Below are 18,484 nucleotides of genomic sequence, written 5' to 3'. Positions count from 1 at the left end.
TGGCAGATGGTGGGAGCCAGCGCCGAGAGCAGAGCGTTTTTTTTTATTTTTTGGGGTTGACAGTGGTGGCGGGCATCGTGATTGACGTTGGATCTATTTTGGGGGGACTTTTTTTATTTTTGCTTTTAATAAAGAACTTGCCAAAGACTTCTGTCTTCTGTCATTTTTTACACTACCCTTTTTTTGTGAATGAGTAGCAGTACCATGTACCCCATACTCATTCACATGGGGTGGCGCGATCTGGGGGCCCCTTGTTAATGGGTCTTCCAGATTTTGATAAGCCCCACCACCTGCAGACCCCCACAACCACCAACCATGGTTGTGGGGAAGAGGCCCTTGCCCCCATCAACATGGGGATAAGCTGCTCTGGGGGGGATACCCCCTGCCCAAAAGCACCCCCCCATGTTGAGAGCATGTGGCCTGGTATGGTTCAGGAGGGGGGGCCTCACTTGTCCCCCCTTTCCTGACCTGCCAGGCTGCATGCCTGAAGGGCTTGGTATGGATAGGGGGGACCCCACGCCGGGTTTCAGTTTTTCTGAATTGCCGCCAATTATTTTTACATTCAGCAGTCAGCGGGGAACCCTGCTGCCAGCTGATATATTAAAGAATGTTTTCACTACTTAAATACCGAATGACTTAATAATATAACTCATGTGGTATTTTAGTAGCTGTGCTGTATCTTACTGTATATTCAGATCGCTTAGTGAATTTTCCCTGTTTGAAGTTTGAGGTTGAACTTTCGCAAGGTTCGAACGTTTGACTGTAAACCAAACAGGGGAGGTGTTCTGCCAAGCACTAATGGAGAGGTACAAGGGAGGGTCAAACAAGAATGCTGGGCAGGCAACTGACATCCTCCTTATCAACTGATGATGTCATTGGTTGTCAGGATGCCGGCGTCTAGAAGGTTGGAATGGTGCACAAGGAAAACCTGTGGCTTTGTGTAACTAAAAGGCAGGCTTTTTCCATCCACTGCCTTGTATACAAGTTTGGGGCGATTTTTAGACATTTTGCAAAGGCACCCCTGAAGAAACCTTAAGGCACCCCACGGTGCCTGGGCACCCTGGTTAAAAAAAGGCTGAGAAAGTAGAGAGAGGGATATTAGAGAGAGAGGGGGGGAAAGAAAAAGATAGATAAATAGATAGACAGACAGACAGACATACAGATCGATCGATGGAGATATATTAGAGAGAGAAAGAAAGAAAAGATAGATACAGAGAGCGAGACGGAGAGAAGGAGATCCTGCTGCATGTACCATGTAGTAGCAGGTCAGTGGCCCTTTGGGGTCATGTTGGCCAGTGTCTAGCAGTGTGCAGTAGTTCTGTGAGCAGACATGGTCGAGCTGTGAAGATGACTGGGGGGTGAACAGATCAGGGAGGGGCTGCACATACTTCGCACTTCTTACATAGGTCCTCCCCGGCTCTGACACCCATTCAGATAGGGCAGTGCTCGGTGTGATAAGACGGGGCCGCTCCCGGCTGTTGAGCACAAGGTGGCAGTGTGAGAGCAGAGGAAGGAGGAGAGCGGCCGGCAGAGCAGCGGACTGGATGACAGCCGAGTACCGCTACCCATTGCTGGGAAGGAAGCAGAAGAGGAGCAGAGCACCGCTGACCAGCACGACTCCATCCTGGGACCATCTCCATCAGGGAATGGGTTTCAGAGAGGATCCCCAAGGTAGGTTCCATTCACCTCTTACTATCTCCTAGCTGCCTTCAGAATGTCACATCTGATGCTCGGATAGCGGAGCACCTTCAGGAGCAGCGGGAGGGACCAGGAGGTGGCACCTCTTCCCTTAGCTGACAGCTCACTGCGCTAACCTGCCATCTATGGGACCGTTCTTATCCGATAACATTGTTTCATCCTGTCATATTTCCCAGTACCAAGGTACCCTGGTGATGGTCGATGACACATAGCTGTCACCATCTCCTGCCGATCTGCCTTAATTTGCTGTGACAAGTTATGGTATTCAGAAGGACGTTGTTGTACCACTGTCACTTGGCTGTACAGATCACATTCGGTGCTACTGTCACTGTAGTCAGGGAGGGGTTAACTGTCACTTGCAGCATCCTGTGTGCTCAGGACCAGCCGGGATCCCTGCTGCATCCAATGGGTGATGGAGCAATAATTAGGACTGCCACCTTACTAAGGCATTCCTCTTATACTGGCATTGATCGGTACATTGTAGCCCTATATATAATGATGGGGGGGGGGGGGTCTGTGTGTTTAGCTCAGGCTCTATTGACTTACAAATATACAAGTTATAATAATTATGTGGTCTGTTATTAATATATATATATATATATATATAACCTTTATGCACAATGCCTATATATATATATATATGTGTGTGTCTATATATATATACACATACACACACACCTTGATTTTTAGATAGATAGATAGATAGATAGACAGATAGATAGATAGATAGATAGATAGATAGATAGATAGATAGATATTGTCTGATTTATAAATGCAATTGAGAATGCTCACACAATAAATCATGTATGATTTGCTTCAACGATCCAGTTCAAAAGCAAATCCCTGCTTATTTCATTTGCACACGAATGGTTAATAAATATATATATATATATATTATAAAGAATGTATATATATATTCCATTGCCAATGAATCCCATATACCCTATATATCCCATAGATAGATAGACACACACACACATTTCACAAACAGAATTACTTACATTTCCATATATATATATAATATATAGATATATTTTTATATATAGATATATGTAGGAGTGTTTCACATTTCTAATGTTTCCAGAGTTATCGGTAGTGATTGAAGTCATTACCCCCTGTGATTTTCAGTAATAAAGTATATAGTACTGTGCTGTGTAGGATCAGTGGTATGTGATGATCCAGAGGTGATACATGGAGGCTGCACAGATGACAGAGCCTCCCCTCCATGCAGCCACAGGGAGGATTCCTGCGCATCAGCTGCTGTGTGAGATATTTGTGGCTGAGCCTGCCCTGGGGGACTCTCTCTCTCTCTCTCTCTCTCTCTCTCTCTCTCTCTCTCTCTCTCTCTCTCTCTCTCTCTCTCTCTCTCTCTCTTTTCTCCCTCTCCCTCTCCCTTTCTCTCTCTCCCAATCTCTCTGCCTCTCCCTCTCTCCCTTTCTCTCCCCCCTTCTCTCTCTGACTCTTTCTCCCTCCATCTCTCCCTCCCCCTCTCTCCCTCCCCCCCCCCCTCTCCTCCTCTCTCCTTCCCCCTTTCTCTCTCTCTCCCTCTTCTTTCTATCTCCCTCCATCCCTCTCCATCTCTCTCCCCATCTTCCTCTCTCCCTCCACCCCCCCCTCTCTCTTTATCTCCCTCTCTCCACCTTCCTCTCTCCCTCCATCTCTCCCTCTTTTCCTCTCTCTCCCTCTCTCCATCCCCCTCTTTATCCTTCTCTCTCCCTCTCTCTCTCCATCATCCTCTCTCCCTCCATCTCTCCTCTCTCTCTCTATCCCTCTCTCTCCATCTTCCTCTCTCTCTCCCTCGCTCTCCCTCTCTCTCCATCATTCTCTCTCCCTCCACCCCCGCTCCCCCCCCCCCTCTCCGTCTTCCTCTCTCCCTCCCTCTTTCTCCCTCTATCCCTCCATCTCTCTCCTCTCTCTCTCCATCTTCTTCTCTCCCTCCCTCTATCTCTCCATCTCTCTCTCTCTCCTCTCTCTCCCTCTCCATCATCCTCTCTCTCCATCGCCCCCTCCATCTCTCTCTCTCTCTCTCTCTCTCTCTCTCTCTCTCTCTCTCTCTCCCCCCATCATCCTCTCTCCCACCATCTCTCCTCTCTGGCTCTCTCCCTCTCTCTCTCCATCTTCCTCTCTCCCTCCATCTCTCCTCTCTCTCTCCCTCTCTCCATCTTCCTCTCTCTCCCTCTTTCTCCCTCTTTCTCCCATTTGACTCTGCTAGGGCTGACATTGCAGTGCAGAGGGGGCTGCTCAGAGGAGTTGCAGGAACTCAGGCCAACTGTCTCTTTAAGAAAGCGTTTCGATGTGTGTGAAGTTCAAGTTGGGGTCATTTGAAGTTCCTGCCCTGGATTTTACCTTGTAGTTTAATATAGCTACACATCACATGGGGCGCTAACAGCCTCCGTTCACATAGAGAGCCCTTTATCTCCCCAACATTATTGCTCGAACACAACCAAAATAGCAGAGGAAATTGCTCAAAAAAAATCCGAGGAAAGAGATGCAGCAGGGCCCAGCACTTATCAGGCAGAGGAAGAGCCCGGGCCTGCATTGCCACTAAGAGAAGAAGGAGACAACTAAAGGGGGGAAAGGAAGGTTGGCACAGGAGCCCCGGAGAGCTGGCAGGGTGCAGAGACTTGGGATGGTCACTCACTCTGACACAGCTCCATCAACACCACTGGCCTTCCAGGTAATCATGGGCACACACTGGCACCTATGGGGGCACATGACATGGCATGCTGAGCTCACTACTCTACATGTACTGATCAATGATTCGTTGTAATGAGGGTCGGATGATCCCTTCCAGAGATAGGAAGCAATCAGGGCTATAGAGAAAAGTCATAAACCAGAACTGCACCTGGATCTGCCGGCTGTTTTGCATTGGAGGTGACAGCTCCCTTTACAGCCATCAACAGCCAGTCACCTCGGTATTTCCCTGTCTAACGGGTGCCCTTCTTCTGCACAGTTATGTACACGCTGAGACACATCGGCCATTCTCATTAGATTCCATGTTTTCAGATGATGTTTTAAAGTGAGTAGGAAAAAGTCGGCGACTTTCGGCCAGAGGTTGTAGGTGGTGAAGGCTGTATGACAGCTAGCTGGACATTTCAGATCTTCCCCATCCCTGGCTAAGCAGTCAGATCCGTACATTGCTCAATGCCTCTGTACTACTTGTGCAGTCCCAGCCCAGAGGAGAGCAGCTGCTTCCAATAACACAATCCGGCTACATTACAGCCCATAATCCTCTATGGCTGGAGGGACCTTTATTGCACTGGCTGGAAGGAGTTAATAGTGTTTTTACAAAAAAAAAAGCTCTCTGCTTTCCTAAATGACAAGCCCAGGGTGACTGTCACTTTCCCAGCCTACGCACACATGTACACATGTATACGGGTCGGGGATGACTGGTATGGAGGGACCAACATAACAGAAATACTAAAATCTTCATCCCAGATTCTGATGAGCTGTCTCTGCTCCGCACTAATACAATAGGGAGAAAAAAGGAAACACTGAACAAAAAAGAAAACAATTCACTATCAAAAAAATCTAAAATGACCAATTCTACATCACAGTTTATTGATGAAAACAATGCTGCACACACACACAATCTGTTTAGAATTTTCCTCTAGTTTAGCAATTACTTTGTTGCAAAATTCACAGATAACAAAAATACAAATATTTACAAAGATTGCCGGATCAGGACTCATTACCCGGCTATTCAAAGGGCCTCAGATGGTATTATGTATCTGTACGAATTTAGCATTCCTTTTATCTTTTTCATTTAGCTTCCTGTCTATTGTTTCAAACTCACGGCAACGAATTAAAAAACAATATTCAGAGAAGCTGTTTTATTTTATTTTATTTTTAACATTGTAACTTTTTATTGTGTTTTTTAAATATTTTGTAACAAAAAAAATGTTGATGCTTTTCCGGCTTAGTACTGTCATCACAAAAAAATAAATTATATCGAATACACACACACACACACACATATATATATATATATATATATACACGTTTCATTTTATAAAACAGTTTACACATTTTAGTATTACGAAAACAAAATCAAAAGAAAGCCCCTTTACTAATAATATTTCGTTTGAGTCAGCAGCATAAAAAAACAGTCAAAAGAAAAGTGGAATAAATACTAACAATTATATAACATAAAAGGAAATACGTGGACAATCTGAAATGTATTAATTTGTGCTTTTGTTATACAATGTTAAATGTTACATAAATGGATTTTTTAGATAAAATAATTCATTCTCTTTCTAATAAAACTCCACCTGTAAGTTTTCTGAAATGGGTTGCAGTGGAAATGTGTAGAAAAGTGACACGATTGTACGAATTTAAAGCTGAGTGATCCTCAGAATGTGATATTGCTCCTGTTTTCCCAGCACTAATTGGGTGATATGAATATCATTCCAGTACAGGATATGTCAGCTTACTTTGAATGATTTCCTAAAGTGCTGTAATGAGCCTCATATTCCAGTTCTTTGCTCTTATCTACCTGCTTCTTCCTCTCACTTTCCCTGCTCTGCTCCTTCTTATCAGATCAATAATTGTGGAGGAAACAGGTCTCCCCGTAGTAGAGATAATGCTCCCTGCCATAAACCCCCCTCTGCACAGCCTTCTCTCAGGGGAATGAGGACAGATTAGACTTTACAAATTGCTGACAGCAGTCCTTGTAGTGTGCCCCCCCCCCCCCCCCGAGTGAGGGTCATGGGGGTACTGGGACTCCACACAGGTCATTTATTATGAATCCCCATATCTCCAATGTAACAAGTCCCACTCTTTAACGTTTTTAAGCCTCTTAACACCTCATTATGTGTGATACCACTGGATTTTACAGGCTCCTGCGAATGAAGCTGACAAGTGACAGGGATATGTCAATGGGCAGGACTTTTCCAGATTGCTTTATGCTATGGTAGTTTTTATAAGCAGTCACATGACCAAACAAACCCCAGGGGGGCTTCAAGTATTACTAGGTGTATTGCAGACAAGCAGTCCCACCCAAACAATGAAAGCTGACACCGGGGTTGTGTGACAGCCAGGACACCCCTGCCATTAGATTCCCAGCAATGCAGGTGGTGCAAGGAGGAAGTCACAGGTTTGTGGGGGAGGAGGAGGGGAAGAAGTTGTGGGGGGGGGGCACCTGTCAGTGATAAGAAGGAGGAGTGATTTGGGGGTGATGGTTCCTGATATGGGGTTTTTGCAGCTGAGAGCAGAAGCGGTGGTGATGTCATTGTTTTAATGCCTACGAGGGCTTTTAGCCACCCCCAGCCCCATGTTTGCAGGGAATAAAAGCTGTATGTATAGAGGAGAAGGGGGCACAGCAGCCAGCAGACGCGATGAGGAGGAAAAGCTGGGAAGTCCCGCACCTCGTGCCTCACCCTGACAGCAGAGTGTCTGTGATCCTGCACGGTACCTCCTCCTCCCAGCAAGGTACTGCTCGCTACTACTAATCCACTGCTACACTGGAAGATCATAGATATACATACACATATATTCCTCTTACTCCCAGCGAAGTACTGATCATTGATCACTACTAATGATCCTCATCCACTGCTAGACTAGATTAATATATATATACCATCTTACTCCCAGCAAAGTACTGCTCGCTACTACTAATCCACTGCTACACTGGAAGATCATAGATATACATACACATATATTTCTCTTACTCCCAGCGAAGTACTGATCATTGATCACTACTAATGATCCTCATCCACTGCTAGACTAGAATAATATATATATATACCATCTTACTCCCAGCAAAGTACTGCTCGCTACTACTAATCCACTGCTACACTGGAAGATCATAGATATACATACACATATATTCCTCTTACTCCCAGCGAAGTACTGATCATTGATCACTACTAATGATCCTCATCCACTGCTAGACTAGAATAATATATATATATACCATCTTACTCCCAGCAAAGTACTGCTCGCTACTACTAATCCACTGCTACACTGGAAGATCATAGATACATATATATATATACACATATATTCCTCTTACTCCCAGAAAAGTACTGATTACTAATCACTACTAATATTCCTCATCCACTGCTAGACTAGAATAATATATATATTTATAGATACTCTCTTACTCCCAGCAAGGTACTGCTCGCTACTACTAATCCACTGCTAAACTGGAAGATTATATATATATATATATTCCTCTCACTCCCAGCAAAGTACTGATCACTACTCATGATCCTTGTCCACTGGTACACTAGAATTATATATAGAATATATAGACTAGAATAATATATATACACACTCTCTTACTCCCAGCAAGTTACTGCTAGCTACTACTAATCCACTGCTACACTGGAAGATTTTATATATATATATATATATATATATATATATATACACATACATATATTCCTGTCACTCCCAGCAAGGTACTGATCCTGATCACTACTAATGACCCTTATCCACTGGTAGACTAGAATCATTTATACATACCCTCCTGCTCCCAGCAAGGTACTGCTCGCTACTACTCCTCATACTAATCCACTGCTACATTATATATATATATATATATATATATATATATATATATATATAAAAATATAAAATTTTTACTCGTGCTCCCAGCAAAAATCTGCTCACTACTACTCATGATACTAATCCAGCAAGGCACATGCTTGATACTACTAATGATAGCCTAAAGTAATTCATACATACCCTGGTGCTCCCAACAATGTACTAATCACTACTACTCCTACAACCATTAATCCACCGCCAGACTATTTTTTTCAATATATATATATATATATATATATATATATATAATTATTATTATACAGTATTTATCAAGTATTTATATATATAACCTTTTGCTCCCAGTAAGGTACTGTCAACTGCTACTGCTGCTACCAATCCAGTGGTAGACTAGAATGTAATGTTTCACTAACACGCTGTCTATAATACATCATACCTCTTCGTGCTCCTATAGCAATGTACTCACTACTACTCCTGCTATCAAATCACCTCTGCATCATACAATTATAAATCCTTTACAAAGTGAATACAGTACTTCATTGTTACCTCCTGTTCCCAGGAAGGTGCTCTCTACTCCTGCTACTTCTAGTTCACTTTTAAATCCCTAATATATATCTGAAGTATATCAGCAACGTACCCACCACTACTCCTGCTATTAACTCACTTCTGCATCATACAATTATAGATCCTTTACAAAGTGAATATAGTATTTAATTGTACCTCCTGTTGTTAGAAAGGTGCTCACTACTACTCCTACTTCTAGTTTACTTTTAAACTAAAAAAAAAATCTTTATTATATATCTAAACCCCCACCTCTTCCCAGAAAGGTGCTCACTACTGCTGTCCCTAGTTCACATGTAAACTAGTGTGTGTGTATGTGTGTGTGTGTGTGTGTAATCCAATCCACAGAACTATCAGTTTGTGTAATCCCCAGGATCTCTCCTGCCCCCAGTAAGGTCCTATAACTACTACTCCTGCTCCTTGTAGACTAGGGTTTGTCTGTAGTCCAGACCCAGCACAGTAACCCCTCCTTACTACTACTTACTACTTCTGCTAGTTGAAGACTAGATTAGATATCTTTCTGCTGATTTCAAGGTAGTCAGTACTACTCTGTTGAGATCCATTTATAGACTAGGATAGAATATATTCCCTTTATAGTATGTGTAATCCAGCACGGGTCCTGCTCCTGGACTGCACACTCCCCAGCCTCACCTCGCTCATTCCAACCATTTGTATTATCTATGACACCGATGTGATTATTGTACATTAATAAGATGAAGTCTTAAGATGTAGTAAAGTCGAACTGGGAACAATCTTCGTTTTCAGAACATCCAGTTTACTGCTTTATTAGTCCAGAGGTGTCCGGACTCTAATTTTAACTTGTAAAATAATGCATAGAATGTCACCTCCAAGACAAAAACACACACAAAATCTACAAATATCCTGAACCTAATGAATATTTTTTGAAAAAGATTACAGGATTTCCCTATAACACAAGTATGTTTAATTGTACACTCCCTATCACATAAAGCATCGGGTAGGATGAACGATTCTCACACACATTCCACAATTTTAATCTATCCTGAAAAGTAGCCAATTTGAAATGAGCCTGATCCAGAATTGTTGAAGATTCAGAATCTTATCTTTCTTAAGGAACATACAAATGTTATGTAGCCGGTTGTGCAATGACAATGTACCTTGGATGGCTGGATAGTTTAGAAGTCAGAGAAATCGATGGTCCTGTCTGGTGGGATGGACTGTGGTCATCTGCCACCTCACTTCATAAACCTGGACATTCTATTCCTCTGCCTCCTATTCATCTATTCTAGTTCTATGTGAAAGCGATGTTTTTATTCAGGAATGGAGACTAGATAACAAGCTGTGCAGCTGGGCCAGACCGAAAATGAGGAGGAGAAGCCTCTAAGACCATGCCAATGTAAATGACAAGAGGGACACCAGACAGGGAACCAAGCTGGCCTGGTGACACTGGCTGCGGTGCAATGACATCAATAGGGTTCACCTCATCTTGTATCGATACCGGCAGTATGGAAATTGTATTTCTAACACTGTTCACATGGAATAATGCTTCCATTTACTGCTGTGATACTACTAGTATTCATCTGACATGGCGAGCTTACCAAAACAACACACACACACTACAACCCAATTATGCAATCTCCCTGTGATCTACCAAAAGGAAGAGCCTGCTTTATTGGATAATATAGGTAGGTCCCCATATTACATAGTTTGGGCACAACTACAGAGATTGTATGGTCAGATTGTAACGTGTATGATGAGCCTTATATGTATCGGTGTTAGAGGTCATAGTAGAAAAGAGTGAGACTTCAATATTGGATATCCAACACTGAAGGAAATGTTTTAGTTCATTAATCTTGCACACTGATACCTACAAATGACGATTTTATTAGGCATACAGGGTTTTTTTTTATGTTACACGCCTATGCGCACAAACACACAAATCCCTGCGTACAAGAGTATCGTATTCTGCATACATTGTATTCTGGGAGCTAGAATTTTTTTTTGTGTGCAAATGGACGCAAGAAATTCGACCCGGAATACTGACGTTCAGACATCGTATGGAATAGTAGTACATCTGTAGAAAATGACCTTCGTCCCCCCCCCCCCCCCCCCCACAAATGCACCTATCATCATGTAACCGACAACAGTATTAACTAGTATGACAATTTGAACGTTCTTTCTTGTGTAGGATTTTATGTTCCTTGACACCGTTTTATGGGTGTTTTTTGCTTCTGATCATGAGCTTTTTTTTTCTATTGGAATTTTTCCGTACGATTACTGTACACATTGAGCGAAAATCGGACATTGTGCTCATGTACCATAACATTATTTATGCACCTTCATTCAGTTTTGTTTTCATTCCAACAGTCGGAATCGGCAGTATTCTAACGATCAGATAATCGACCTATCCTTCCTTGTACATAATTTCTTTCTTTTGATTTTCTTCCAGTGAGTACCCAGCTTAAAGATAATGAAATATCCTTTCTAAAAATACTAATTTCCCTTTGGTGATTATTTTCCATCTCCTAAGTGTTTGTACTCTTTGATCTGTCCTTTATGACCCAGAAGCCCCTATTTCATAAGATGTTGGTGTCTCTGCAGGTGGACAACTGAACACGATGCTGGATCCTATGGAGGTACCAAGTCATTCGAGACAGCTTCTTCTGCAGCTCAACAGCCAGAGGACTAAAGGCTTCCTGTGTGATGTGATCATTGTGGTACAGAACGCCCTGTTTCGGGCACACAAGAATATTTTAGCTGCTAGCAGCGTCTACTTGAAGTCGCTAGTTGTTCATGATAACCTGATCAACCTGGACCACGAGATGGTGAGCCCCAGCATCTTCAGGATCATCCTGGACTTCATCTACACGGGAAGGCTGGGGGATGCTGAGCCGAGCAGCGAGCAGCTGTTTGGGGCAGTATTGGCAGCTGCCAGCTACCTCCAGATCTCCGACCTGGTATCCCTGTGCAAGAAGAAGCTCAAGAGAAATGGCAAGTACTGCCACGTAAGGACATCAGGCTACCCGACATTTGGGAGTCTTGGACGGGGCTTAAGGGCCACCACACCTGTTATTCAGTCTTGCTTTAACTCCGCACCTAGACCTATAGACATAGCACCAGGTGAGCCGGTGAATCCCATCAACACACATTGTGGAGAGCTCTATGCCTCAGTGTCTCAGGGAAATCAGCTGCACCAGCATGGACTCTGCCCACCAGAAAGGCATTGCTCTCCATTGTGCGGACTCGACCTTTCTAAGAAAAGCCCCAGCCGGCCTTCTGCTCAGCACCATTCAGATGGTGACAACAGAGAGTCCTCAGTGCCCGGGAGGCCAGATAGTCCTTCAGTAGCTGCAAGTGTTCTCACCAACCATAGCTCCTACAAAGAAAGTTCCCATCCTTACCAGAAGCTGGAAAGCAGCAGTAGCACTCCACCTGCCCAACACTCAGAGCACTATAGAAACAACGTCCCCAATAACCATCTTAGCAGGACTGAGAGTCGAGATCTGATGTTTGACTGGATGAAGCCTGAACCAATGGTCAACTATGTGGATGAGAGTGACAGAGAGAAAGATCTGGACAGAGAAGACAAAGGTGAGGGCTCCCCTTTATCCCAGCAGCCCAGATACCCCAGCATTGAGAGTAATGAACCTGATGATGATAAAAGCACCAGTGAAGAGACCGGCAGCAGTGGAGACCCATCACCCTCTGCCAACCTGGAGAGATACCATTGCAACCATCTCTATGAGCCAGAAAGCTATGGAGACAACCTATATGTCTGCATTCCTTGTGGAAAAGGGTTCCCCAGTAGTGAACAACTCAATGCCCATGTGGAAGCCCATAATGAGGAAGAGCTTTATCATAAAGACAGCATGGACCCACCTGTGCCTTTCCTAGACAAATCCAGCCAAAGCTTAGGGGACATCATACGACCCTACCGTTGTTCTTCCTGTGAAAAGTCCTACAAGGACCCGGCCACCCTTCGCCAGCATGAGAAGACCCACTGGCTCACTCGCCCATACCCATGCAGCATCTGTGGGAAGAAGTTCACCCAAAGGGGCACCATGACCCGTCACATGAGGAGCCACCTGGGCCTCAAACCATTTGCCTGCGATGCTTGTGGCATGCGGTTCACCCGCCAGTATCGGCTGACCGAGCACATGAGGATCCATTCTGGTGAAAAGCCCTATGAATGCCAGGTATGTGGGGGCAAGTTTGCCCAGCAAAGAAACCTCATCAGCCACATGAAAATGCATACCACGGGACCAGATGGCAAACCCAAGCTGGACTTTTCCGATAGTGTCTATGCCATGGCCAAGTTTACCGCTGACCACTTGGGCCTGAAGCAAGAGAAAGCTGCTGAGATACTCTCACAGACCTCACACTTCCTCAATGACCCCAAAACCATAGAAAGTTTGTATCCCTTGGCCAAGTTCACTGCAGAGCACTTGGGACTGACCCAGGAGAAAGCAGCTGAGGTGTTAAGCCAGAGTCCCCACCTGGGCACTGATAGGATCATAGAGAGGTTCTCCTCCCCATAACATCTTCCACCAATGCTGAGCCTCCCATTCAAACCACATGCACAACAATGGACAATATGGACAGTGATCACCAAAAAGCCCACCTTGCAATCCTATGGTAGATGTGCCTGCCAAGATTGTAGATGTGGGCCTCCACCAAGAGAGCCAAAGACTAATCAGTGGCAGCTTGAAGCTATGCATCACTGAGGGACCAGGAGGATGAGCACACTTTGGGAAAGCACTTTGAAAGGGACTTGTGCAAAGGCTCTGGTGCACTATCCCACAAGACGTGAGTCTTACAAAATGTATCCTTCCACCATCTACTCAACTTTTCTTCTGCCCAAAGGTAGTGGGGAGAGTTGCTGCTTATTGTCCCATGAATGGTGGACATTTTTATACATATATTATTATTGTTATTTTTTTATTCTTCTTATGTGAGGACAATCGGATGCAGAAATCAGTATTTCCCCCCATCTATGCAATACTAAAGCCCTGAAATGATGTGAACCGGGTGAACGTAATTTCTTAGCCTTAAAGGATGTTTGTTTACGAGCCTGAATTCTAGTGACAACCAAGGATAAGGGAACGTATTTGATTGATCTCAGAGCAAGATGTGTATTATCTTCGATAGCACAAATTGGCACCATACAACTATAGGCAATTGCCAACCATAAAACAGGCATATACAGTATATATATAGGAGTTGATGCCGCAGGGGAGGAAAGAGGAGGTGAAATTGATGCCGCAGGGGAGGAACGTGGAGGTGTTGCCCTTATCAACCAACTAGATTCCTGCTGTCACCTTTCCAGAGCAAATTGGACTAACAAAAGCAGTTGATTGGTTGCTATGGACAGCACCTCCTTTTGTCTTCCCCTTCAACATCTATATAGGAGCTCCCGAGATTGGCTGCCATGGACAGCACCTCCTTGTCTTCCCCTTCATCTTCTATATAGGAGCTCCAGAGATTGGCTGCCATGGACAGCACCTCCTTGTCTTCCCCTTCATCTTCTATATAGGAGCTCCAGAGATTGGCTGCCATGGACAGCACCTCCTTGTCTTCCCCTTCATCTTCTATATAGGAGCTCCAGAGATTGGCTGCCATGGACAGCACCTCCTTGTCTTCCCCTTCATCTTCTATATAGGAGCTCCAGAGAACAGTTTATTTCTAGTTAATATGACTCAATATCCTGCTGACTGCGCAATCTGAATTCCTTCTCCGAGCCACAACAAAGCATTCCACTATCCCTATTGTATTGTCATTAGAAGTCAGTATTATGACAGCATCTGACATAAGCCAAAGAGTCACTGCGGACACTTCACATTGTAGCACTTTTGATCCATGGACGTAGCACTTCTCTTTTTTTTTAAATGTATATGTGCCTTATTATTAGCCAGCTGTAGAGTACAGGAGAGGGATGGCCTGAAGGTGGGATGGGAGCTGTGAATTGCTTCAGGTCAGCACCCACTCATGGCACACACATGAACTATGGGTGAATAATATTCCCAGAAGTGAGGCTGACCATAAGTAGCTTCCCTTCCCAATCATTTCCCAAATCTCCCCCTCCTCCACACCATAAGGTCTGGGGTGTGTAAGCAGAGCGCTGATAATCATGTGGGAATACTGATTTGTGCTGTCTGCACAGTTGTATTATATATTTTTGTATTAAAGTGAACCTGTCAAGTCCCTTGCACTGATCATGGTGTGTGGAGACTATCGTGCCTTAACCATTGTACCACTTTGATGTCCTTTAGGACATGATAATTATCTAATAGAGCAGCATGCTTCTGAATTAGCAGAGGTTAGCTGCCTTTGCTGTGCCTTACTGCAGTAAGCTCAGGTTTCAGGATTTAGGAGCTGAGCAGCCATGCTTTTTACAGGTTAAACCAACCACCTTACATGAAACCAAAGAACAGCCAGATTCACTTCTTATCCATTAGTAGAGTGGCCTACAACCCATAAAGGAAACAATAACCTCTATGGAGATGAGAAGGGGTATGGGCTGCACATGTTAAATGTGCCTGATGCATATAGACCAGTGGTCTCCAAACTGTGGCCCAGGGGACGGATGTGGCCCTTTGCTTGAGTTTATCTGGCCCTTGGGGCACTGTTCCACCAACTGTCACCAATGATGGAGCACCATTCCCCCTACTGACACCATCAATGGGGCATTATACTCACTGATATCAACAATGGAGAACTTTTCTTCTGACTGACATCAGCATTGGGGCACTATCCCTTCCTTTAAAGTCAATGATGGGGCACTGATGCTGGGGAATTTTCCACTCCCACTAGCTACAGTTCGGCCCCCCTAGGGTCTGTGGGACAGTAAACTGGCCCTTTTTGTAGTACGTTTGGAGACCCCTGATATAGACAATCATCCAATATACTGGGGTAAAACGTAGGGGGCATTGACAGCTATGAAGATGTGGTTACCTGCTTTTGACTGTCCCCTGCTTTAATCAGGGCTATAGGCAAGCTTTGACATTGTAACTCCACAAATACAAGCTGGTGTATATCAAAGAGCTACTGATGACATCCAGAAACATATATGCAAATGTGCCCATACAGGTTATGTTTTACATTGTACTAACTTATTGTGATATCAGCCATTTTTGGCTAGGAGTGGCCCTTTGCTGTATTCTTCTATGGGATTACTAGACAGGAGGTCAGGTGTGTGTGGAGGGAAGGGGGGGGGGAATCAACCCAACAATACCACTTTTATCTCAGATATTTCATTTCTCATAAGCTTTTGAAACTTTTACATATTTATCTCTGATTGTTATTAAACTTTTTTTTACATAACATTTTGTGATGTATGTTTACTGACCCCTTAAGTATAAATGACCATAGGTGGTAGTTTGGATGATGGAGGGAGTACCATTTTCTGTCCCTGGTCTCAGATCCTCCTGTTCTCAGATGTGTCTGCTGATTGCAGGAACTAAAAGAGTGTCTAATATTAACCTTCTCCTTTCACTGATTCCACCAACACATACATTGTACTAAAAGTGTGGAACAATATACACTAAATTGATGAAGGGAACACATTCATATAACCCAACTACACACAATCTGAGTCTTATACTGGTGATGAGCTGCTGCACCAGAATGTGACAGATAGTGTGTCATATATGATCCTCTCTCAATCATCCATTATCCTTCTATCAGCTCCAATAACAATCCATCTTTATCAGAATCCTTCTATCAGAGTATCAGGCAGTCTATCATTATTCTTCTATCAGATAAAGTGATAATCATTCCTATCATTATCCTCATATCAGCTCCAGTAATGATCAATTCTATCAGAGCATACTTCTATCAGCGTATCAGCCAGTCTGTTATTATTCTTCTGTCAGATATACAGTGACAATCATTCCAATCATTATCTCCTATCAGCTTCAGGGAAAAAGTAACAATTCTTATACGCTAACTTTTTATCAGACCTTAGAAAAATCATTCTTATCATTATTCCTCTATCAGCTGCAGTAATAATCAATTCTATCAGCATCAGAGTATCAGCCAAGTGACAATGATTCCTATCATTAAGCTCCAAGGAGAGAGTAACAATCATTCTTCCACTATCCTTTAATCAGATAGGGGGAAATCATCCTTATCATTATTCCTCTATCAGCTCCAGGGACAAAGTGACAATCATTTCTATCAATATCCTTTTTATCAGATAGAGTAGCAATCATTCTTATCATTATCCTTTTTTTTATATAGCGTGGCAATCGTATTATTCTTATTATTCTTCTATTAGATAAAGTGACAATCAATCCTGTGACTATCCTTTTATCAAATGGAGTAGCAAGTCATTTCATTAAAAACAGTAACAATCATTGCTATCATAACATTATCCTTCTATCAGCTCCAGGGACCAAGGAGCAATCATTTCTATATCATCCTTCTATCAGATCATTGCTACTGTCATCCTACTATGACTTTGGAGTGCATTCAGTCCTTATCGTGATTCTTTTTCATAGCTACAATAATAAAGAAACAATCATTTATATCATGCAGATGCTGGTGATAGAAGGATGATAGGACTGACTCTTATCAGTTATAGTAACAATCAGTCCTATCATTTCTTTTGATCGAGTAAAAAAAAATCAGGCATATAATTTCTTCTGATAGAGTAAAAAAAAAACAGTCCCATTATTACCTTTCTTTATAGCTTCAATTATAGAGTAACAATTTCTAGAATCCATCTGATATGAGTTACAGTGACCTTCATTTCTAGCCATTACAGTGACGTTCAGTACAGTTATAGCTGCTGCTACTACCACTTGTCATGTGGAACAAACTACAAGCAGCATTTTATATATATAAATTATTATTATAATACAGGATTTATATAGCGCCAACAGTTTGCTCGGCGCTGTACAATATAAAGGGAGCCAATGCAGCAATGATACAGTTCAATACAAGAGGGTTAGGAGGGCATATACATATATATATATATATATATATATATATATATATATATATATATTTGATTTAAATATTTATATATATATATTTTTTTTTTTTTCTTCATTCCATTAGATCTTGTATTCTATACTTACTAGTGTAATCGTCAGTTCTTAAGTCTGGAATTTGTGCAGACAGAGGAATGATAATCCTCCAGTTAATACATGAAATAACCTTCCAATGTATCAATCACTTCATACAGACCAGATCAACGTTAAAATGAGCAAAATGAAAATTCAATTGTGAATTTTCTGGAGATCACTGGGCACTGGGTAGAGTATGGAAAATATATCTCGTGTACCTATCTTTTTCTCTCTCTCCAGAACAGTAATTGTGAGCTGGCACACCCTACAGCCCCCTCCTACTCTCCTCTTGGGTACATCATCCTGTGTGCAGCTTTTGGTTACTTTTTATCCAGTAGTGCAGACAGCAGCGTTAGGGGATCGCAGTGCCATCATTTATGTTCAGATAACTACACACACACACACACAAGAATATCTCCACCCATAAAAAATATAAGAGATATAAATTTAAACCCCCTATTATGAGTGTCAAGTTAATCATTAATTTACCATCCTCTCTATAACATTTCACTTCCCATGAATACGAATTCAGGTATAGAAAGAAAACAAAAGCATGGCTGGAGAATAGCAGATAATGATGAATGAGGCTCCCGCCACACCTATCACTATACATTGGGGGAGATTTACTAAAAGTGGAGCACTCACAAGCTGGTGCAGCTGTGCATGGGAGC

The 18,484-nt window shown here is 42.9% G+C and overlaps 1 protein-coding gene across 3 annotated transcripts; it reads left to right on the top strand.

Moving 5' to 3' along the window:
- Positions 1–1,429: 1,429 nt before the first annotated feature.
- On the top strand, positions 1,430–16,065 carry HIC1 (HIC ZBTB transcriptional repressor 1). 3 transcript variants are annotated; one of them, XM_089657644.1, is made up of 2 exons: positions 1,430–1,671; positions 11,347–16,065. In XM_089657644.1, the coding sequence occupies exons 1-2, from the start codon at positions 1,545–1,547 to the stop codon at positions 13,281–13,283; spliced, it is 2,064 nt and encodes a 687-aa protein (XP_089513770.1). In that variant the 5' UTR covers positions 1,430–1,544; the 3' UTR covers positions 13,284–16,065. The 3 variants fall into 3 exon arrangements, with proteins under 3 accessions (XP_089513770.1, XP_089513782.1, XP_089513774.1); XM_089657656.1 differs by lacking the exon at positions 1,430–1,671 and adding an exon at positions 3,972–4,375; XM_089657648.1 differs by lacking the exon at positions 1,430–1,671 and adding an exon at positions 6,939–7,128.
- The last annotated feature ends 2,419 nt before the right edge of the window (positions 16,066–18,484 follow it).

This window comes from Staurois parvus, unplaced genomic scaffold, assembly GCF_062004578.1.
Source record: "Staurois parvus isolate SC_StPar_1 unplaced genomic scaffold, SC_StPar_1.0 ptg000029l, whole genome shotgun sequence".
NCBI lineage: Eukaryota > Metazoa > Chordata > Amphibia > Anura > Ranidae > Staurois > Staurois parvus.
This window is presented reverse-complemented; position numbering and strand designations above follow the sequence as displayed.